The sequence below is a fragment of the Salmo salar genome, chromosome ssa09, assembly GCF_905237065.1.
Source record: "Salmo salar chromosome ssa09, Ssal_v3.1, whole genome shotgun sequence".
Taxonomy (NCBI): domain Eukaryota; kingdom Metazoa; phylum Chordata; class Actinopteri; order Salmoniformes; family Salmonidae; genus Salmo; species Salmo salar.
The window spans coordinates 13,794,031-13,819,279 of record NC_059450.1 but is presented as its reverse complement, the minus strand read 5'-3'; the positions used below and the strand labels follow the sequence as shown (position 1 = coordinate 13,819,279).

Here is a 25,249-nt window from a genome sequence, read left to right as displayed (position 1 = left end):
GTCAACATTCACAAGGCAGCAGAGCCAGACGGATTACCAGGACATGTACTGCGAGCATGAACTGACCAACTGGCAAGTGCCTTCACTGACATTTTCAACCTCTCCCTGTCCGAGTCTGTAATACCAACATGTTTTAAGCAGATCACCATATTCCCTGTGCCCAAGAACACCAAGGTAACCTGCCTAAATAACTACCAACCCGTAGCACTCACGTCAGTAGCCATGAAGTGCTTTGAAAGGCTGGTCATTGCTCACATCAACACCATTATCCCAGAAATCCTAGACCCACTCCAATTTGCATACCGCCCTAACAGATCCACAGATGATGCAATCTCTATTGCACTCCACACTGCCCTTTCCCACCTGGACAAAAGGAACACCTATGTGAGAATGCTATTCATTGCTTAAAGCTCAAAGCTCATCAACAAGCTAAGGACCCTCGGACTAAACACCTCCCTCTGCAACTGGATCCTGGACTTCCTGACGGGCCGCCCCCAGGTGGTAAGGGTAGGTAGCAACACATCCGCCACGCTGATCCTCAACACAGGGGCCCCTCAGGGGTGTGTGCTCAGTCCCCTCCTGTACTCCCTGTTCACTCATGACTGCATGGCCAGGCACAACTGCAACACCATCATTAAGTTTGCCGATGACACAACAGTGGTAGGCCTGATCACCGACAATGACGAGACAGCCTATAGGGAGGAGGTCAGAGATCTGGCCGTGTGTTTCCAAGACAACAACCTCTCCCTCAATGTGATAAAGACAAATGAGATGATTGTGGACTACAGGAAAAGGAGGACCGAGCACGCCCCATTCTCATCAACGGGGCTGTAGTGGAGCAGGTTGAGAGCTTCAAGTTCCTTGGTGTCCACATCACCAACAAACTAACACGGTCCAAGCACACCAAGACAGTCATGAAGAGGGCACGACAAAACCTTTTCCCCCCCAGGAGACTGAAAAGAGTTGGCATGGGTCCTCAGATCCTCAAAAGGTTCTACAGCTGCACCATCGAGAGCATCCTGACTGGTTGCATCACTGCCTAGTATGGCAACTGCTCGGCCTCCGACCGCAAGGCACTACAGAGGGTAGTGCGTGCAGCCCAGTACATCACTGGGGCCAAGCTTCCTGCCATCCAGGACCTCTATACCAGGCGGTGTCAGAGGAAGGCCCAAGAAATGTCAAAGACTCCAGCTACCCTAGTCATAGACTGTTCTCTCTGCTACCACATGGCAAGCGGTACCGGAGGGCCAAGTCTAGGCCCAAGAGGCTTCTAAACAGCTTCTACCCCCAAGCCATAAGACTCCTGAACATCTAATCAAATGGCTACCCAGAATATTTGCATCCCCTCTCTTTTACACCGCTGCTACTCTTTGTTATATCTATGCATAGTCACTTTAATAACTCTACCTACATGTACGTACATATTACCTCAATTACCTTGACTAACCGGTGCCCCCGCACATTGACTCTACCGGTACCCCCTGTATATAGTCTCACTATTGTTATTTTTCTGCTGCTCTTTAACTACTTGTAACTTGTATTTCTTATTCTTATTTGTATTTTTTAAACTGCTTTGTTGGTTAGGGGCTTGTAAGTTAGCATTTCACTGTAAGGTCTAAACCTGTTGTATTCAGCACATGTGACAAATACGATTTGATTTGATTTTATTGATTTTATTTGAAACAAGCAATGTGTAGAGAATCATTGTAATCTAAACCTCTGTGAAATATATTTTCAATAACCAAAAATATTGTATTTTCAGCTGGTTGAAGCTGGTGTACAAAACCAAAAGTAAAAGACACAAAAACAAAACTTAAGAAAGGGAAGCATAGAAATAGCGCACATAGAACGGATCTACCGCTTCTTAGACTTGCTTTCAATGACAGATCTATAGCTCACATTTCCATGTGAATTTGGTTGGGTTGCCCAAAAATGTACATATATCAGCTTTAAACTGAGCATACTAGGCAACATCTAGGCTAGGGTTACATATTGAACTTTAGTTGAGCTCAGCTCAACGCTGATTGGCTAATTATTTTTTTATTTTTTTTATCAAGGGAAATCAAATGCTTGCAAAACATCAATCAACCTAAGGCTATGGTGGTAACATGTCATACTCTTTTTGTCCAGACAGCATCAGATACATGGGCTACACATACTGAAACAGAGGGGTGCTGTTTCCCTCACTCGGATGATTTCTCTGGTGATATAGATTCAGCGAATTGAAGGAAAATGATTCAAACACAGAGACGAAAGATAATAATATATATTTTTTAAAGTAGATATGGCATCCATCAATACACAACACTGCAAGTGTGGCTTGTCTTCTACTTCAGTAACTTCGAATGAGTAAGTGTGTAGTGGGCAGGTTCAGGTTGGTGATTTGCATCCTGTGACAGACATACATGTGGTTGGGAGGAGAGTGAAACACACTTCCTGTGCTGTGTATGTACGGAGGCGTTTTGTCACTGTCACTCGCTTAAATAACAGGATTCGCTTGTGGTAACTTCTCACTGCCTTGTCATATCAGCAACACATCCAAGATATGTGGACATGCACTGTACAGAAAAGCAAAATCAGTAGCGTTTTGACAGTCACATTTATAGTGGAAATTGTAGATTGTGTCTAAATTAAGATTAAAGGTGCAATATGCAGAAATCGCTCCGCCTTTTCCTGGTTGCTAAAATTGTAATAGTTCCCCTAATTTCAGTTTATGTGACAAAACAAGCAGGTGCAATGTAGTGAATCATTTTATCATCTAAACCGCTGTGAAATATCTTTTCCATCACCAAAAATATTGTATTTTCAGCTGTTTGAAGCTGATGTACCAAACCGAAAGTTAAAGACGCAAAAACAAAACTTAAGAACGGGAAGCATAGAAATAACACACATAGAACAGATATACCGCTTCTTAGACTTGCTTTCGATGAGAATGACAGATCTGTAACTCACATTTCTATGTGAATTTGGTTGGGTCGCCCCAAAAATTGCACATTGCAGATTTAAGATTAAGATCACTTTATTAGTCTAATTGTATCAAGCTCAAACAGAAATGTTACTTCTGCTTTGGGGTGGCAGATAGCTTAGTGGTTAAAGCATTGGTCCTGTAACTGAAAGGTTGCTAGATTGAATCCCTGAGCTGACAAGGTAAAAATCTGTTGTTTTATCCCTGAACAAGGCAGTTAACCATTGTAAATAAGAATTTGTTCTTAACTGACTTACCTAGTTAAATAAAGGTAAAAAAAAACAAATATCCCAGCCTCTCAGAAAGATACACATGGAACAGGGTGACACTATTCTATGGGGCCCATGGAGCAGTTGTTTTGGGGGGTTAAGTGCCTTGCTCAAGTCCACAACAGCAGGCGATGGTATCTAAGATTTGATACCAGCAACCCTCCAGTTGCCAGCTCACTTCCTGCCAGATGTTTCTTGTCAGACCTGGCATTTGAACTGGCAACCTCCCGGTTGCCTCTCAAACCACTATGCTATCTGCCGGCTGCCGTAATAAGAATAAATAGGACTAGCTGAACTGAATGCAGGTCTATTTTCATCTTAGATTCGTCATGTGAGGACATTGCCAGAGGGTGTTTTGTGTGTGTTTGTCCACCTTTGTGTCTGTATATGCCTGTGTGTCTGTGTCCGCTTGTGTGTGTGTTTCTGCTGCGTTTTTATGTGTGCGTGTGTGTGCCTGTCATATTCCACTCATAGTCAGTGTTTCCCTTAGGATTTATTTCAGCAGCGGTTGCAAATTTAGCGTAGGGGAGAAACACTATAACTAATTGAGAGGTCTACCATTACTTGTTACTTTTGTGAATTTTCATTATCCTTTCCTCATGAGGGAGAGAAATTAGAAAATATCTTAAAGATATGTGGGTTTTTGGTAACAGAATTTCAAGGCACAAGGCAATGTTTCTTATACTTATAGAAGGCAGAAACATTTCTCCTAAACTAAATATAACTGTTGATATTAGTTGGCAGGGGTCTTTACTTCAACATTATTCTGTTTTGATGTATTTCTTATACCTTTTAAGACTTTTTCTGGTAGATGTTTTCTTAGACTCTTTTCCTTCTGTTTGACCAGAATCAAAGCCTTTGCTTATTCCTAGTTTATAGGATGGAAAATTGTTGAAAAATGTATACAGTATATGCCTTAATTTTCAAAAATATTGACTCTTAGCTTGCATTTGACAGCCAATTTGACATGCTCCTATGTACTTCACATGTTGGTGCTCATTGGCCCTTTTACATGGAAATAGACAATTACATTATGTATGGTGAAGCCCTGTGAGGTTTTTCTCGGTGCTGTCACACAGAGGGAGAACGTCTGTATGATAGACAGACAGTGGTACCAATGCATTGGATTCAACTCCACTGGAGAAAGACATAGTACAGAATCTACCGTTACCCATGTGGAATCTATCCATACGAGACATCACCTCGTATGTTATTCTTCCACACACTGTCTGGCAGGCAGTATTGAAGCACAGCCCCCTAGTATGTACAGAGTACAGATAGTGCTGTGAGGTACATGTATAATTTAAAGTGTAGAGCGTAGTGAAAGTCAAGTGCGGGTATGACTGAGTATATCAGGATTCCTGTCTCTTTGAGAGGTTTGCTGAGGTGCAGGAAAAGCAGTCGGAGCGACGCCTCACCACCTCCTCTCCTCTCCCCATTATCACTCCCATCAATCCGTCCAAGGTGATAAGGACAGACTGTCTCTGGGGACGCCTGAGTGCCAGAGCGCTCCAGGGCAGACAGACCAGAGAGGCTGTAGATGAATATCCCTCTCTTTCTATCTATCACTTTCATTGTCTTTTTCTTTCTGTATTCTCTATCTTTAGCTTTCCCTCCTTTATGTACCTTTATTATGCTTTATATCTCTGTCTCTCTCTCTCTTTCTCTCTCTTTCTCCTCCATTAACATATTGTCTGTGAATGCAGTAGAGGGTTTAATGGTGCTCAAGCAGCGGTGTCTGTCATGTGATTCTATTTCACACCTGGATCCCGTGATTTTTCATCATGACTGTCAGCAAACCTGCATCGAAACCTATATTCCATCAAATTCCTATATGAAATAAAATGTTTTATTTTTTTAATGCAAGATGTATGGAAGTGCACACATTGATAAAAACGTATTGACCTTTTGTGCTATTTCTTATGAAACGTGAATCGCCCATAAGTTAGAAAAAAAAATCGAGATATGATTTTTAGGCCATATCCCCCAGCCCTACTAGCACAGCAGAAATGTGCATTTTTATCAAAGTGTGAAAGGATGCATACATCCCTCCCACTGGGCACAGACTGGTTGAATCAACGTTGTTTCAATGCAATTTGTCAACGCATTGTGATGTGGAATCTGTGTGGAAAATACATTGGATTTGAAAAAAAGTCATCAATGTATCAATTATTAATTTGTATACAAACTGGAATTAAAGCCAGACGAAGTCAGTGGGACAGATGGAACTATCTAAGCAGAAGATACATCAAGTGTTGATATTTGGTTGCGTTGACAACCAAACAATTCAATATCACTTTTGAAATGAAATTAATAGCCTAATAAGTTGCCGACGAGTTAACAAATTATATGTTGGATTCACGTCTCCAACTCAAACACAAATAAAAGTTAAAGAATGGGATTAAGCCAGTGGCTCAGATGGAACTAACCAAGCAGTAGATATATCTCATTTAAATGTTTATATTTGGTTGCCTTGTCAACCAAACACAATTCAATATTACTTTTGTAATACAGCAAATAACCTAAAGTTAAGGTTATCTTACAAATGAATGTAACATTGGGTCAGTAACAGAAAGGTTGCTGGATGGAGTCCCCGAGCTGACAAGGTGAAAATCAGTCGTTCTGCCCCTGACCAAGGCATTAACCCACTGTTCCCTGGGCGCCAAAGACGTGGATGTTGATTAAGGCAGCCCTCCGCACCTCTCTGATTCAGAGGGGTTGGGTTAAACGCGGAAGACCCATTTCAGTTGTACAACTGACTAGGTATCCCCCTTTCCCTAACACATCCATGGCCACATTTTGAGGTTACTGTAACTATACATTTCTTCGTATGTAATCATTTAAGGCGTGCATGTTCAACATAGCATGCATAGGTCTTCGCAGGTCTGTGGAGATCTTCACAATTTCTGTAATAATCTGTGCAGAATCTCAAATGGCATTGATCATTTGCACCATGTACTTTTAATGTAATCACATCTCCAGTCCAGACCATTTGTTTCTGCTATTAGATGAAGCACGTTGATAACCCATTAATCTGTTGTATAAATAAACCAAATATCTGACATTGTATTCCCATTTCAACTTTGTTGTGCTTTTAAATGGTTGAATGTGCAATGATAGACATTTGGGTGGCGACTAAACCGAAAATGAGACATTGTTTTTCCATTGGAATTTGGTTGTGCTTTTAGACAGTTGAAAGCATTTAGTGATGGGAGGTTCAGCTCTTTTAACCGACTCTGATCTTTTCAACTTCAGTTAAAAGAACAAATCTTTCGACTCATTTTGTTCATTTGAGTCAGTCATGCCCAGAGCACGACTGGTGAACGATGAACTGAAAACTCGAAAGAGTCATGATTCGACAAGCCTCTCGTTCACGTCATTCACAATAGGTGTCTTATTGGAGCTGTCATTTGTGACTGAGACTTGTAAACGTGTGCTTTTAACAATGTACATTTGTTGATTGCTTGGCATACAAATGTGTTGATACATTTGAAACGACGTCTAGTTGGGGCCGCAACCGGACTAGATTATGAAAGACTCTTGACAGAGTGCATTGCTTGACTGCCGTGAGGGTGATAAGCGCAATGTCGTTCGGCAAACTGCAGAACCCCAACGATTCTTTCCTCGAGTTTGTTGAGGTTCTAGAGTTCGAGTGTTCGAGTGTGTTGAGCTTCTAGAAAGCTCTGTCCATCATAATATTCAATCATCAATGAATTGCATTCACTCTTGCACCAAGCACAATCAATTATCAATTCTTAATATGTCTTTTTCCTCTATGCTCATGATCTATTGTCCTGCGCACATATGACAGACTGTTGGTGGTCGGAGCACATCTCTGGAGCCGCTGAGCAGGAGTAGTATCTATTAATCCCGCTGTAAAACTCTGCCAGCACTAGCAGGTCAAACGAATGACTAAAATGAACGAGTCGCTCAGAAAAACAAGTCATGACTTGCGAGTCAGTAAAAGTAGTCAGTCCAAAAGCACGAGTTGTTCGCGAACTGCACATCACTAGAAACCATAGTGATAACACATTGAAAATTCAACAAACTTTTGGCTGTCTTTTTCAGTGGGTGAATATAGATTGTAATCTCATTGATCAACATCTCAATCAAATATTACCCAATTATCCATGTTGATATGATGTGGGGTGCCCAGTGGGCTGTGCTCGTATCTGTGCCACCAGTACATCACGTTTAATAGGCATGGAATTGACAATTCATGTTCACAGCATGACAGTTGTTTTCACATTGTGGTTGAATTTTGGCGTTTCTTGACAGATCATTCCACATTCATGTATTCATCCGGACCTACCGATGGCAAGAATTGTGCTCGCCGGATTGTAGGATTTTGTCACGCCCTGACCATAGAGAGCCCTCTGGGTTCTCTATGGTGTTTTAGGTCAGGGCGTGACTAGGGGGATTTCTAGTGAGTTTATTTCTATGTTGGTGTATGTGTATGTTTTTTTTACAGCATATTAGGGGATGCTTATACAATTTGGCAGCATAGTTTGACACAGACCACCATTGTCATATATTTCATACAGTCCAGAGGCTGTATGTATATGCTCTAATGGGTATGCATTGATTTAACAGAAAAGCCCAATACCAGGCTAGTCTGCTTTATAGAAACTAGAATGTCTCTAGTCTGGGCATTCTGGCCCAGTATTGGCACAGCTGATGGCTGGCTGGGTTGGGGTTGGATAACCTTGCCATATATCTGGCATGGCAGGGCATGATTAGTGGAGCCGGCGCAGATGGTGAGAAGATCATACCCTGGGTCTTTGTTGTTTTGGGGGGTGCATTAATCCATGGATTCCATGGGTGGGCCCACCAGATAAGCCAAAGCCCATGTTATTTATTCCCATTCTCTCTTGCTTGTTTATAGGCCTCCAGATACTTAAACAGTGGGGGGGGAAAGTATTTGATCCCCTGCTGATTTTGTACGTTTGCCCACTGATAAAGAAAGGATCAGTCTATAATTTTATTGGTAGGTTTATTTGAACAGTGAGAGACAGACTAATAACCAAAATATTGAGAAAAACGCATTTCAAAAATGTTATAAATTGATTTGCATTTTAATGAAGGAAATAAGTATTTGACCCCCTCTCAATCAGAAAGATTTCTGGCTCCCAGGTGTCTTTTAAACAGGTAACGAGCTGAGATTAGGAGCACACTCTTAAAGGGAGTGCTCCTAACCGCAGCTTGTTACCTGTAAAAAAGACACCTGTCCACAGAAGCAATCAATCAATCAGATTCCAAACTCTCCACCATGGCCAAGAACAAAGAGCTCTCCAAGGATGTCAGGGACAAGATTGTAGACCTACACAAGGCTGGAATGGGCTACAAGACCATCGCCAAGTAGCTTGGTGAGAAGGTGACAACATTTGGTGCGATTATTCGCAAATGGAAGGAACACAAATGAACTGTCAATATCCCTCGGCCTGGGGCTCCATGCAAGATCTCACCTCGTGGGGTTGCAATGATCATGAGAACGGTGAGGAATCAGCCCAGAACTACACGGGAGGATCTTGTCAATGATCTCAAGGCAGCTGGGACCATAGTCACCAAGAAAACAATTGGTAACACACTATGCCGTGAAGGACTGAAATCCTGCAGTGACCGCAAGGTCCCCCTGCTCAAGAATACATATACATGCCCGTCTGAAGTTTGCCAATGAACATCTGAATGATTCAGAGGACAACTGGTGAGTGTTGTGGTCAGATGAGACCAAAATGGAGCTCTTTGGCATCAACTCAACTCGCCGTGTTTGGAGGAGGAGGAATGCTGCCTATGACCCCAAGAACACCATCTCCACCGTCAAACATGGAGGTGGAAACATTATGCTTTGGGGGTGTTTTTCTGCTAAGGGGACAGGACAACTTCACCGCATCATTTGACGGGGCCATGTACTGTCAAATCTTGGGTGAGAACCTCCTTCCCTCAGCCAGGGCATTGAAAATGGGTCGTGGATGGGTATTCCAGCATGACAATGACCCAAAACACACGGAAAAGGCAACAAAGGAGTGGCTCAAGAAGAAGCACATTAAGGTTCTGGAGTGCCCTAGCCAGTCTCCAGACCTTAATCCCATAGAAAATCTGTGGAGGGAGCTGAAGGTTCGAGTTGCCAAACGTCAGCCTCGAAACCTTAATGACTTGGAGAAGATCTGCAAAGAGGAGTGGGACAAAATCTCTCCTGAGATGTGTGCAAACCTGGTGGCCAACTACAAGTAACGTCTGACCTCTGTGATTGCCAACAAGAGTTTTGCCACCAAGTACTAAGTCATGTTTTGCAGAGGGGTCAAATACTTATTTCCCTCATTAAAATGCAAATCATTTGATAACATTTTTGACATTGGTTTTTCTGGATTTTTTTTGTTGTTACTCTGTCTCTCACTGTTCAAATAAACCTACCATTAAAATTATAGACTGATCATTTCTTTGTAAGTGGGCAAACGTACAGAATCAACAGGGGATCAAATACTTTTTTCCCCCACTGTAGGTCATATTTGGTATGAGTCATGGCACCACTGGGCAAAACAATGGCAAAGGCCTTGCAGTCGAAGAGCCTGTGTGAAGCCAGTGAACAAGTCAGTAGGAAAAAGGCCTGTAGAACTCATCAAGCTCGGTGTGAGTGTGTGAGCGAGAGAGAGAGAGAGAGAGAGAGAGAGAGAGAGAGAGAGAGAGGAAACCCTTGAGAAGCTTCATGCAGAGAGAGGAGTTAGACAGGAAGGCAGGCATGGAATCCTCACGAACCACAGGAAGAAACATAGGCAGGGCGAGAGAGAATGAGCTGGATTCTTGGAATGCACTTTAGTTGGGGCTACATTCTACAGGCTGTCAGTCATTAACCAGTTGAACCCAGTGAACCTGAGTGGGGCTCTAAGGTTCTTCCTGGGAGCTAAGTTACACCGGCCAGCCGGCCAGTCAGACTCTATGACAGAGTCATGTGCTCCACGAGGAACGAGGGGTCATTGAGGGGGAAAACCACTCCAATCAAGGGAACAAAAACAAACACAGGTCATTGCTCTGGTCTGTTTGTTATGTTTGATCACTTAGTCAGCGGTTCCACCTCTTTCATTTTAATGTGGAAAGAACAGGTTTGTGCATTTCTCCTCACGCATTCTTATTCTAAAAATAATATTATTGCAGCAGCTGTGGTAAATGTTGATAAGTTATTGAGTATTATAAACTGGGCGGTTCGAGCCCTGAATGCTAATTGGCTGAAAGCCAAAGTATATCAGACCGTATACCACGTGTATGACAAAACATTTATTTGTACTGCTCTAATTAGGTTGGTAACCAGTTTATAATAGCAATAAGGCACCTCTGGGGTTTGTGATATATGGCCAATATACCACGGCTAAGGGCTGTGTCCGAGCACTCCGCGTTGCGTCGTGCTTAGCCGGTTACACTGGCCATATACCAAACCCCCTCAGGCCTTATTGCTTAAATAACCTCATGTTAATACAGTGCAATACAATACAACATTGGATGTGAGATTGTGCCCTACGTGGTGGATATTACACCTGTCTTTTTACATTATAATGCTTCCACATTCATTTCCATGTTTGTGGCTGAAAGAAGACATAGTTTGGTCTTTGATGTGAGGGGATTAGTGTTTGCGAGCCTCGACGGTTGTGGGACAGATTATATAGTACAGTAGGAGGTAAATAAACAACCGCTTGGTTATACTCGTAGGAAGTGACGCACCACCTTGCTTTTACTCTCCAATACGAAAACAAGCTTAGGTTCAAAATGCTACATCCTTCTACCACATGACTGAAATAGAAATTTCAAGTATTCTTTTTAATCCTTTACTTGGAATGTTCACTGCAACAAAACATTGTCTCTTTTTAGTTTCTTGGTCAAGTTAGAACTCTCACAAGCCCCTGCAGTACTGTCATACACATCCGATGTGACAGATAATCAAATTTGAGAGGCCTCATAAAGATTGCCATTACACATGCCTCTCTATGAATGTCTGACATATCTTAGGCAGCTGTGAATGTATTACAGATAATGATGAAGAAATGGCTGCTGTGTCACAGTTAATTGGCTGCTGTGTCATGTTAATTGCGATGTGAGAGAGGCACAATCTGCTCATTTTGTGATGGCACGAGACAGTGGTCTTTTGGGCTTGTGTTAATATTCCTCATCACGTTCCATTAACACTGATGGAGCTGTGGAGGCCCTGAGATCAGCTTCTTTTGGCGTAGTCTAATGACTTTGGTAGGGACAGCGATCATAGGGACCATATTTTGACGCATAGGTTAGCTGGAGAGAGATGTAGAAGATAGAGTTGTTAGTTGGATTGATGTCGGACATTGTTGGGGAAGTACATTGGTCCACAACCTTTCTTTCTTACTTGTTTATATCGCCCATATCTCATTTTGGCTGGATTCCCAGCCTCTAACATTTGTGTTGGCGCGAGATGCTCTACCATTGCATGACTCTACAGATGTGAGACATCCAATCATTTTTTGGGGTAACTGAGTTTATCAGAAACCCTAGAGTGTGCAAGATATGGAGACTGAAGCAAAAGACCCCAGGCCATAAATGATGTCAGCCACAGAGCAGAAAGAAGAGGAGAGTGGATGACTTCAATCTGGAAATGGACTGACAGCCAATAAAATGTCCCCACAGATGGAAACTCCCCTGCGTGGGTGAGGACAGGTGTAATGTATACACACACCTTGTCACAGAAGCTGCTCCGTTTTTATTAGGGACAGTTGTTATCATCACTGTTCCTGTGAGAAGGGAGGATGAGACGGGGGGGGGGGTTGCTTCCACAGAGATACTTTTAGTTGTATTGTTTGTATGTTGTTGAATTTAAAATTGTGTGACTGTTTTTGTCTATCAGTGTTTTGATACTTGTCATGTTTTCTATTTTAGTTTGTGGACACCAGGAAGAATTTTCGCTGCTTCTGCTAAAGCTAATGGGGATCCCCAATAAACCAATAAACCAAGATGCCACTGAATATCTTGTCTTAATAATATCTCTTCCCAGCTGCATCCTGACATCCAGTAACCAGGTCACAGTGACTCAGTTTCTGGATGAAATACACCAATGGATTACGCTCGGATTTCATCAATACATTTTCTCTTTTTAGGGCTAAAGTGTCTCTTGAGTTCACATGTGGAACCTGAATGTCCTGTTGACCTCAATGCATGATTTGACACAAATATCTGAGTTAGGATCTGCTCCTTACAGAATACATTTCCAGAATCTGACAGAATATCTGCTGCACTGTAAAAACAAACTTTCTGAGTACAGTTCAGATCATGTCATTGTGTACTGTATTATCTTGCTTTTTAAACAGGTAGATTTTCCTTTATGGAAACACTGTAGGTGTGGAACGACCCACACATGTACTTTCGTTTTTCAGCTGCAGAGGATGTTAGTGTTAGCCAGTGAATGAAATATCCCACATGAAAGTGGTTGGCACAATTTTCCTCTCTTTGTGACTCATTTGTCAACAGAGAGGTTTCACACCCTCGTGGTTATCAGTCAATCTCTTTCTACTTGTATGTGGATTTTGTCCCCATACATCAATATCAGTTATCATAAATTGCATATAAGCAAAATTATTAAATACCCAGAGATATTTTGCCACTACTAGTCTTCAAGGATACAATTTTGGGATGTATTGATTATTGATTAAAGCTGATTGTTTGAGTGATGTTATGTTTTCCATGTATGTTTTAGAGGAAGTGGAAACGGTGGCTGTTGGCCATCTCCATCCTTGTCTGACCTCTCAGAGGTGCCGGAGGGTCAAGTTCCCTGTTTTTCATCTTCCTCTATGAAAGTACCTCAAAACCAGAATGTATTTAACAGAAAGTCACCCTGTGGTCTTGTCTCACACCTTCTCTCACATCCATCACAGTTTTGGCCATTCATTTCCTCCTGACTTTCACTGCTGTGATATTTCGCTGGGTCCTCCCTCACATTGACATTAAGGTATCGTTCCGTGTCATAGCTCCAAACCACATTTCCTCCCCCAGACTATTTCCACTTGATCTGAAAACGAATGCTATGCAATGGAGGCGTGATAAACTGTGAAAGCATGTCACTGTTGTTCCTGACCTGTACTGTGTTGAGCTTGTTAACCACAGGACATTGCAGTTATGAGTGGACCCCTGATGGCGTTTTCATTTTTGTGGGGGAAAATGACAAATATTTGGTATTTGACGTTTTCATATTTGTAAATTACATCCCCCCCCCCCCACTTCCCCACCCTCCTCTCTCTTTTGCTCATCTTTCTCTCCCCCACACACACACACACACACACACACACACCGGCTGTTGTGAGGTCGTCACCCAGCTCTGGGGTGAAACATGATCAGCCACAGTTCTCCTGGTTTGCCGCCAGCACCAGCTTTCTCGCTCTTTTTCTGCTAATCAGGCCTCTGTGTCTGAGGATCCATCCAGTCATTAATGGTCAGAGGCGGTATGGCGGGTGCTGAGGCTGCTGCCAAATTACCACCAGGGGGTATCACATGGCAGCGGGTCAGCCTTGATACAGACCGCGAGGAGACATGTAGTTCTTAGGGTTCACACAAAGCCTTTACAATCACTCCTGGATGACTTTGGTCATTTAAGCAACTTTTATGTTTTAGGAACCGTTGAAGCTGAGATGTTTTTCATGTTTTTTCTGTTTGTGGAATTTTTCAACTGAAATCCTTGTGTGGTTACTGATACATTCCGAGAACGGTCTGTTTGGACTGACATGGCTTTTGTCAACCATTAAGCAGCCACGCAGCCCCACCTCCCACACACACACACACACAAACACACACATATATACACACACTCATCCATTCAGCAGCCTGTCCATGTTTGACCATGAATGAATGCTGGTCGGCCGTGTTAGTTCTCTACACACACTGACTGACTGCTGGGGGTTATTCCTGGCCAGAGCAACAGTGTACGTTTCTGTCACGTGGCCGCTCGGCTAGCTCTAAGCTGTTTGTTACCATTCTAAACTGGGCTGTGGTGGTGACTCACCCTGGGCTGGCTGGGCTCCGACCAACAAAGCGCTGAGCTGTGGGAAGTCGTGATTCACTCCTCCTGCTCCCTCCGTTTAGTTCACTTTAGTTTAGTTACCACCACACGCCCAAAATACTCTCCAGGCTACTACGACGTGACCGCGCTCCCCACTGACTGGCTGGCTAGCATGGACAGACTGATTTTCTCCAGCACCAACATGCATTTCTGCTGTTACCTATGGGGAATATCTGCTCTGGCCCACTGAGAGAAAGGGTTTACTAGGCCTAAGGTGCATTTAACTGGAGTCACTGACCCCGACATGGACTAGAGAGAGACATTACGCCATTGCTCTGTAAAGGTTTCTGAGGTATGCACTGCATGACTCATGGTTGAGGTGGATGTTAACTCTTTAGTGAGTGTGTTTTGTCCTTTCATGGAGTGTCCATCTATGCAACATTACAAAGAAGTTGTTTTTAGAGGAGAAAGAATGTGTGCAACTTCAGTAGAATACAGCTGTGGAGTGGAGACCCAGCTATCTTGGGCTGACTAAGTTTGTGACCCACATTGTGGACCCATTGTTTGTGCATGACTTTCCCTCAGAAAATGTGTGCGTGTGCATGTCTGTGCGCTGAAGTAGCGAGCAAGGTGAAAGTGACTATTGAGAGTCAATGGCCAGAGATGGGAGCCAATGTTCAATGTATCATGTCAGCGTCTAGAGGGGAGTAGATTGTAAGTTACACCACTACTACTACTGCACACACACACACACACACCACACACACACACTCACACTACACACACACACACACACACACACACACACACACACACACACACACACACACACACACACACACACACACACACACACACACACACACACACACACACACACACACACACACACACACACACACAGTCTCCCTCTTTTTCCTCATCTCTCGCTGGTTCTTTCTCTCTATTCTGTAGTTAAATCATGAACTACTCATATTGAAGGATCTCTCTATGATGAATGAATTTCAGATGCCGTGTGCTCTAACCTAGTTCATCTGAAATGAATCAGGCCCTTTATTAAACAGGCTGGCCGTGCACAGGTCGACTCGCCCTTCAGTTGCGTCTCGAGTAACCCTTGAATATGCCGTTTTCCTGTCTGGAGGGCCAGTGAGGAGCTCGTTTGCAGTAAATCCAATTTCACTTGACAATGCCTGGGTGACTTATAGCCGTAAAGAAGATTGAGACTTGCACAAACAGTGTTAGGTATGACCTCAGATGACATACTGTATGTCATGGGTTTCACTGACCTTCTGAAAGTGAGATCTCCTAACCCTGATTCTGGAACAAAGAGGTTTTGTTAAACGCAGATGATGATGTGAATGGTGCATTTCCGGCCCAGCAGCTCTCAGGGGAAGGCCCCTGGTAATGGACCCTGTTGCCCAACTCCTTTTGCTTTCTCAATATCACTGGTCTTATGATGTTTCATCCAACCTAATGCCTTTTTTGATGACTAATTATAAAAACAAATGTGTTATATTTTCTTCCCGAATATGTGTTGGAAGAAAGAAGTCTGACATTGTTTTATTGATTTCACACGTTGCCGTCGAGCTGGGCTATGTGTGTTTTGGTCGAGATCAACCTCACACAAAACCCACTTTCATCACCTTCCTTTTCTTATTCTCTCTCACACACACTCCCAACGCACACACACCACACACATACGCGCACACATTGTCGTGAGTTGAAAATAAGACATAATCAGGGCAGGAAGAACACAGGGTGGAGGGAAGTAGGGCATAGCAGTTGTCAGCGGTGTATAGTGTACTGTACATCACCACCAACATCGGCCTTCAAGTGGGAAGCCCTGAATTATTACTGTTTGTTAATTAATATTTCTCTGGCAGCCCAGAGGAAGACTGGGGCCCCACTCTCTGTGCTCTGTGCTAAATAATTCACAGCTAGTTGCTGATAATCCTGCTGGTTTACTTTCGATCACAAGGTTGTTTTCTTCCTCCTTCTCACTCAGGGGGCAGCCTTAGATGTGGGGGTGTTTTCATAGATGCAGATGGATTGAATATAGGCTAGCCTCACTTTAAACTATGAATGCCATGTTATAATATTGCACTAAATTACTCAAAAGTGTATGTGCATTCCCTGTGGAAACTCCAGGTCGAAACAGGGATAATAGATAATACAATTTTTTTTGTTTTGTAAGTTATCCTAGAAAAAATAAATGCACTGTAAAAACTGTATTTTTTTCTTATTTTGATTTGGTACTATGGGTAGTGTTGCAAAGCTACCGGTAATTTACTAAAGTTACTGGAATCTTCACTAATTTTGCTAATTAACAGAAAATCTATGGCAATCTATCGTAACTTTGGTAATTTATACTTGAATAACATTTTAAATATATATTCATATATAGTATTCATTTTTTATATCAGTGTCCATATTGTCCATGAGTTTCGAGTAGATAGACCATGTGGTTCAAGAGAAAATAGCCTAATTAATGAAAAAAACATCAACAATGGCATTATTTTGCAACTCTTTCAACTACTGACTTTTTTCACAACTCCCACCATTTTGATGCCAAAACATTGACAACAAATACATATTGACATAGTAAAATAAATAAAAGTGTGTAAAACGTTTTTTTAAAGGATATTTCATGCTCAAACACGCATATTAAATACCAATGGTATTCACTAAGTTTATGGTTTATATTTAGGATAATGTTTTACAGCTTTGTCATTAAATTTGTTCAAAAAAATATTATTATTTAATAATTTAATGTGATAAGGCCACACAGAGGGCCAGAGATAATTACAGACACGTGATAATCTGAAGGACCCCAAAGGGCCACTGAATGTCTTGTGATAGATTACATCAGCTGGGCTAGAAAATCTGGACCCTCTCTTTCTAAAATGATCCATCGCCATTGTTGCAACCCCTATTACTAGTCTGTTCAACCTCTCTTTCGTATCGTCTGAGATTCCTAAAGATTGGAAAGCTGCCGCGGTCATCCCCCTCTTCAAAGGGGGTGACACTCTAGACCCAAACTGTTACAGACCTATGTCTATCCTACCCTGTCTTTCTAAAGTCTTCGAAACCCAAGTTAACAAACAGATCACTGACCATTTCGAATCCTACTGTACCTTCTTCGCTGTGCAACCCGGTTTCCGAGCTGGTCACGAGTGCACCTCAGCCATGCTCAAGGTACTAAACGATATCATAACCGCCATCGATAAAAAACAGTACTGTGCAGCCGTCTTCATCGACCTGGCCAAGGCTTTCGACTCTGTCAATCACCGTATTCTTGTCGGCAGACTCAACAGCCTTGGTTTCTCAAATGACTGCCTCGCCTGGTTCATCAACTACTTCTCAGATAGAGTTCAGTGTGTCAAATTGGTGGGCTTGTTGTCCGGACCTCTGGCAGTCTCTATGGGGGTACACAGGGTTCAATTCTCAGGCCGACTCTTTTCTCTGTATACATCAATGATGTCGCTCTTGCTGTGGGTGATTCCTTGATCCACCTCTAAGCAGACGACACCATTATGTATACATCTGGCCCTTCTTTGGACACTGTGTTAACTAACCTCCAAACAAGCTTCAGTGCCATACAACACTCCTTCCGTGGCCTCCAACTGCTCTTAAACGTTTGTAAAACTAAATGCATGCTCTTCAACCGATCGCTGCCCGCACCCGCCCGCCCGACTAGCATCACTACTCTGGACGGTTCTGACTTAGAATATGTGGACAACTACAAATACCTAGGTGTCTGGTTAGACTGTAAACTCTCCTTCCAGACTCATATTAAGCATCTCCAATCCAAAATTAAATCTAGAATCAGCTTCCTATTTCGCAAACATACCCTCGTAAAACTGACTATCCTACCAATCCTCGACTTCAGCGATGTCATTTACAAATTAGCCTCCAACACTCTACTCAGCAAACTGGATGCAGTCTATCACAGTGCCATCCGTTTTGTCACCAAAGCCCCTTATACCACCCACCACTGCGACCTGTATGCTCTCGTCAGCTGGCCCTACATATTCGTCGCCAGACCCACTGACTCCAGGTCATCTATAATTATTTTCTAGGTAAAGCTCCGCCTTATCTCAGATCACTGGTCACCATAACAACACCCACCCGTAGCACGCACTCCAGCAGGTATATTTCACTGGTCATCCCCGAAGCCAACACCTCTTTGGCCGCCTTTCCTTCCAGTTCTCTGCTGCCAATGACTGGAACGAATTGCAAAAATCGCTGAAGTTGGAGACTTATATCTCCTTCACTAACTTTAAGCATCAGCTATCTGAGCAGCTTACCAATCGCTGCAGCTGTACTGTACATAGCCCATCTTTAAATAGCCCATCCAACTACCTACCTCATCCCCATATTGTTTTTATTAACTGTTTTGCTCTTTTGCACACCAGTATTTCTACTTGCACATCATCATCTGCACATCTATCACTCCAGTGTTAATTTGCTAAATTGTAAATACTTCGCTACTATGCCCTATTTATTGCCTTACCTCCTTTCTCCATTTGCACACACTGTGTATAGATTTTTCTAATGTGTTATTGACTGTACTTTTGTTTATCCTATGTGTAACTCTGTGTTGTTGTTTGTGTCACACTGCTTTGCTTTATCTTGGCCAGGTCGCAGTTGTAAATGAGAACTTGTTCTCAACTGGCCTACCTGGTTAAATAAAGGTGAAATATATATATTTTTTAAAACATAAAATCCTTGAAAGATACCAAAATTCTTGTAGTTTACTGGTAAACGTAGAAAGTTTCCAGTAATATAACCCTCCCTTTACAACCCTAACTGTGGAAGATGATGTGGATCGATGTGGCATTCCTTTGAGTTGAGCGTCTGAGGCTAACCCATTGAGATCAGGGTCTCATTCACAACGGTGCCCTGATCACAGTAACGTAAAAATCCAAAATACGATATGAAACAAAACAGCGATCAATACAATGTACAATTTTATAAGAAAAACAATTACATTTCTCAGCTACTAGGACCTCAATCAATACTTTCATTTGCCCAAGTGGCACCAGAACATCCAATTGTAATGAGTTTTGTAAATCGTTCCAGCAGTGAGGTGCATTAAAACTAAAAGCGGATTTACCTAATTCGGTGGACACCCGAGGAAGCTCAGGAGTTAACCAACACTGTGAACGGGTTTGGTAACTAATGTTTTTATACTTCAACAATGAAGTTAGGTCGGTGCCTATCACAGCTGTGCTATCTAGTGCTGAGCTTGTTCATTTGAACAGAAGGCAGAGACAGTGAGACCCAGAGGAGCTGATCAATATTTCATTGTTAATTGTTGTCGCTGATACTGTACAACTTCATAAAGTCATCTACAAAGGAGTAGGGAGACCCTCCCACTGTGCCCTTTGTTAATGTGTTTGTTTATTGCCTTTGTAATGCCCACACACACACACACACACACACACACACAGTTCCTCACTGAGTCGTTGCTCATAATAATAGTGATTATTTCATTCTGAAAGACGAATTCTCTTCCTCTTTGTTAGTCTGTTGTACTCTAAAATGACAACTGATATTTATCTCTGAGTTGATGTCTGATTTTGCCTACGCAACCTCCGTGTACACTGTAGCCTATGACAATGTAGTCACCTACAGGCACACCAAGGAAAAACAGTCCTACAGCACTTTCTATATGGTGTATACCCCGCCAACCTCAATTCACGTCCTGTTTATTTCACCCAACTAGCTCTACCCTCAGTCTGAACCAGCCAAAGCTCAATTATCTCCAATATGATCCCAGAACTGTGACATGCTGAGAGTGGAACGAGAAGGGATGAGAAGGAGGGGTGAGCAGGGGGATATGCTCTCCTCCCCTGGCTCTCGTCAAGTATTAACAGTTGGACTCCCAGAAGCCTGGAGTAATGATTATACAGTTTGCTGCCTGTCTGTCTAGAAGCTGTCTGTCTGGCAGACAAATATGATGTAGAAATATGTCATCCACACACAACAGACAACATGATGAAACGGCCTGCAACGGCTTGTTTACAGAAACAGACTGTTTTTTAATATTCATCTGGTGTTTGTGGTGAGTTAATGAATTCGACTTTGAAGATCAAGTGTCAAACATAAGAATGATAGCTAGTCTAATTTACAAAGGTATGTCATGTGGTTGCTAGTCTAATTCGCAAGGTATTGGAGGGTATTGACACTGGTTTGAAGTTACGGCTCATTTCCATTGACATATCGGTGTATTAAAGATAATGAGGGAAGGTTGTGGTTGTCCTGTAGGTGAGCAGAGAGAGATGGAAGGTGTGGAAGATTAGGCCATGGAAAGGGAACAAGCTCTTTGTCTGTGGCTGATTTGTTGCTTTGTCCGAACGTTTCGTCCTCCACGTTGATCAAACCGTTAAAGAGACAATTGTTCTGTTCTACTGCTGGCCTGCTTAGCTCACAGAGACTACTAATGAAATAATCTATGGACTAGGGCAATGAATCTGTTCAATCAACGGCTGATTCTGTTCAATCAAGAACAATTAATGGCATCACGCGTATTACTGTAATAGTACTAGTCAACACTGCTCTAGAAAAAAACAGTATTTTGACAAAGGGGAAAATATCAATGCTGAAATTTATATTCTATAATAACTAAAATATTATGAGGAGAGGGACACCAAGGTGCCTTATTAATAGTATTTGCAAGCATCACCGTTTATTTATTGAGCTACAAAGAAAGGGAATGTTATGATGCTACTCTGAGCCATTTCTCCCCTAGTCATAAAGGTAACCTGAGGGCAAATAGTAGACGATATAGAATTCTGAGAAGATTCCCCCCTGGAGTCTGTTCCTCTGCAGCAGGCCCCTGGTTCCAGGCTCTGCACATTAAAACACCGTGACTCAGCAGAAAGAAACCCCTCCAAGCATGATGAGTCCACACACACACACACACACACACACACACACACACACACACACACACACACACACACACACACACACACCACACACTCCTGGGCTCAAATAGACAGACTGCAGCCTCAGCTGTCTGTAGGGCTGCAGGAGCTTTAAGTGCTCCAGTGTTGAGATGAGCACAATGAAAAATGCCTCCGCATTGAACCACTTTGAATCAATGTGGAACCATATTGAGTGACGCTACCTTAGACTTCCTGCACATAACGTATTTATTTCCGATGCTTTTATTGTCACATCATATGATTTCCAATGTGCTTTACATTCTCTTTTTTTTAATGAATTTTTTTTACAATTAACACTAAATCGTTGTTGACTGTAGCGCGCTAGAGCCCTTAACTAATGTCATCGTTGTCCTTTCCTAGGTATCAGCACAACAAGATAATGCTGTTTGTGCTGTAGGCTAGTAATCTCAAATCGCCATGAACGTCTGAGCTATGAATGTGGGTCAAGAGAGACTAGTCCAGAGACTACATGTGTATCCTATTAGGAAATAATCACGGGATGTATGTCAGGTTTGTCTTGCAGAGGTGTTGAATCCAGGATTCTCTGTTGAAGCTAGTGGCGAAGAGGTGATAAAAACATATTTGTGGTATGTCATTACTGTGGTATGTCCCCTGTCTAACTGAACACCTGAACAGAATACAAGTGTGTGCGCTTGTGCGTACATGCACGTGGGCACGTTTGTACGTGTATGGAGGAGAGAGACAGCGTTTTCTTTTCTCCATATTTGTAAAAGAAAGAAAGAAAAAAAGAAACCTCCGAGAAATGAGGTCCTTTGCATCCTTTGGGTCCATTGACTGTGTATCCAACAAACATCTTGTCTGTGTGTTGTGTTCTCTGCAGGACGTGAGCAGGATGTCTGCGGATGAGGGGGCTCATGCCCACGTCAGGTCCGGGGATGCTCCCATGTACGTGTATGAGTCGACGGTGCACTGTGCCAACGTGCTGCTGAGTCTGGAGGACCAGCGGCGGCAGGACATTCTGTGTGATGTGACGGTGGTGGTGGAGGGGACGGAGATCAGGGCCCACAGGGCCGTCCTGGCAGCCAGCAGCAGATACTTCCTACAGGTGCTGCTGGGACACACACACCCCGAGCAGGAACCAATCATCAGCCTGTCTGACAAGGTGGGTAACAGCCCTTAGAAAGCGCTAATAACTTGACATGAAAGTCTTTATGCACCCCTGGGCGTGGCCGTTTTATACTGTTACAATGTATTATTACACAGCCCTTCCATTACATTCAGATACCTGCAATAGAGTGGTAAAAAGGACGTGTCAGTCAAAGCGAGAGACAGAGAGAGAGAGAGAGAGAGAGAGAGAGAGAGAGAGAGAATCTAGACTTATTGAGTACTCAAAATTCATGATCTTTTGTGTCTGTGTGAGGCAGAGAGAAAGAGAGAGTGAGATAGAGACAGGGAGGCGAACGGGTAGCTTGCTCAGGTGTCACACTGAAGCGTTCCAATAGCTTGTTTACCTAGTGTTGGAAGGATTCCTGAAAACCCTGTGTGAATTTTCAGAATCAGTAATACGTTATCTTTCTGCCGTTTCCGCCGCTATATCTAATCGCGGGCGGAACAGCCCCGGCCCACATCCCAGTGGCTGCTATTAGCATATAATGTCCTAGATCTGTCAATTTGATGATCTCTTTGACTCTACCTCATATAGTAATCACTATCAACGCCTGAATCACTTCACATGTCAAAATCCATCCTCTAAGGACTAGAAAGCATGGCTTATTTCAGTTGTTGTTTGTTTCAAAAATATATATCTTTATTGAAATTTTCCACATTTTACAATCATAAATAATTCACATTAATATAAATCAACTTTCACATCAATACATTTAAGTTCAGAATTACATAGCATGGTTTACAGATGTAATAGTTTCCACAGAGGTTCTTCTTGTTTTTAATTTAATTTTGGTTTGTAAAATAAATAGTGTTTGAACAATAATGTTGTTTTATAGTTTTATAGACATCTTGTCTTCCACATTTTACTGTTCATAATGCATATTATTGTCCACAATATTTGTTTAGTAATGTCAATGCATAATATTGTCCACCATACTTCTTTAGTAAAGTAATCCATGCAAATATTGAAGACACCTTGACTTGGGATTTATACATACATCAAACCCGATAATTCTCATCAGATCCCATATTTCTTTACTTCTGTAGTATTTCACTAAAAGGTTTTCTAAATTCTCTTCATCGTGACAATTAGGCATAGGACATAATTCACTTTTGACAAAACAACTCCACTTTACTGCAGCATGCACGCACTGGTCATTTTATTCAAAAGAAAAAGGTCAAATTAAGCCATACAATTTTATTTAACTAGGCAAGTCAGTTAAGAACACATTTTTATTTTCAATGATGGCCTAGGAACAGTGGGTTAACTGCCTTGTTCAGGGGCAGAACGACAGATTTGTACCTTGTCAGCTCGGGGATTTGAACTTACAACCTTTCGGTTACTAGCCCAACGCTCTAACCACTAGGCTACCCTGCCTAAAATTTGGGCACACAGGTCCATATATGCACACACGCAAATGAACATGTGCACACACGCAACACACAAACACGCAACACACACAATTCCTAACTCTGGCACTCATTGTTCTAAACTGACCTGCCTAATTGGCCTCCCATTCTATTCCAACCACCTCTCGCCGTCTTTGTATTCATGTTACCTGATGAAATTGCTGTACAATATGATCTTGTTGCCATCTGACGCACATTCAGATGTCATAAATCAGCACTGCAGATCTATCCCTGTCCTCTGCCGTGCCTTGATTGTATTACTGTTGATGATATCTGGAAATGTGCATGTACATCTACTGTTGCTAGCCCCAATTCTGACTTGTGCTCTGATATCTGCTTCACTGATTTCTGCTCTCATAAAAGCCTGGGTTTTCTGCACGTTACCTAAAATGGATCAATTGAAAGTGTGTGTTCACAGCTCCAATCCAGATATGTTGGTCATTACTGAGACGTGGTTAAGGAAGAGTGTTTTGAATACTGATGTTAACCTTTCTGGTTATAACCTTTTTCGGCAAGACAGATCTTCCAAAGGTGGGGGAGTGGCAATCTTTACCAAGGATCACCTTCAGTGCTCGATTGTCTCCACCAAGTCTGTCCCCAAACAATTTGATTTGCTGGTTTTATGCATTAAACTTTTAAATAGCTCTTTGTTGACTGTTGTTGGGTGCTATCGTCCTCCATCAGCACCGGCCTGTACCCTACCTGCCCTAAGCTCACTCCTGGCCCCTTACACTAAGTCTGAATTTGTCCTGCTTGGTGACCTAAATTGGGACATGCTTAAACCACCTGACCAAGTCCTGAAGCAATGGGACTCCCTAAATCTTTCTTAGATTATTACCAATCCCACAAGGTTTGACTCCAAACACCCAGAAAAGGCTACTCTCCTCGAAGTTATCCTCACAAATAATCCTGATAGGTATCAGTCTGGTGTTTTCTGTAATGACCTTAGTGATCACGGTTTTAGAGCCTGTGTTTGTAATGGCTGCTCAGTGAAACGACCTGTCCTGATTTGTCATAGACGCTTACTAAAAAACTTTAATGAGCAAGCCTTCCTTCATGATCTGGCCTCTGTAAAATGGTATAGAATCAGCTTGATCCCCTCTGTCGAAGACGCTTGGACCTTCTTTTTTGATTTTTTTCAGTGGTATTGTTCACAGACACGCCCCCATAAAGAAAATTTGAATTAAAAACAGGTTCAGCCCCTGGTTTGACCGGTGATCTTGCAGATGTCAGGTATACTCCCTCTCCAGGCCTCTAGGTCATCAGGCTGCTGATTATCCTGCACACCTGTCACCATCGTCTCGCACACCTGCGCCTCATGACACTTACCTGGACTCCATCACCTCTTTGATTATCTTCCCTATATCTGTCGTGCCCCTTGGCTCTTTCCTCAGGTGTTCTTGACTCTGTTTTCATGTCGGTGCGTTGTTTGTGTTTCGTGTTCATTGTTTCTTGTGTTTATTAAAACACTCATTCCCTGAACTTGCTTCCTGACTCTCAGCGCACTCGTTACAGAATAACA

The 25,249-nt window shown here is 42.5% G+C and overlaps 1 protein-coding gene across 2 annotated transcripts in view; it reads left to right on the top strand.

Moving 5' to 3' along the window:
• Nucleotides 1–25,249, top strand: part of LOC106610754 (transcription regulator protein BACH2) — a 49,289-nt gene that overhangs the window by 4,931 nt on the left and 19,109 nt on the right. Inside the window, exons 1-2 of one of the 2 annotated variants that reach the window (XM_014210292.2) lie at nt 14,082–14,588; nt 22,031–22,312. In XM_014210292.2, the coding sequence (XP_014065767.2) occupies nt 22,043–22,312 (270 nt within the window). In that variant the 5' untranslated portion in view covers nt 14,082–14,588; nt 22,031–22,042. Of the gene's footprint in view, nt 1–14,081; nt 14,589–22,030; nt 22,313–25,249 lie in introns of those variants that run through there. The other variant, XM_014210291.2, reaches the window with a different exon arrangement.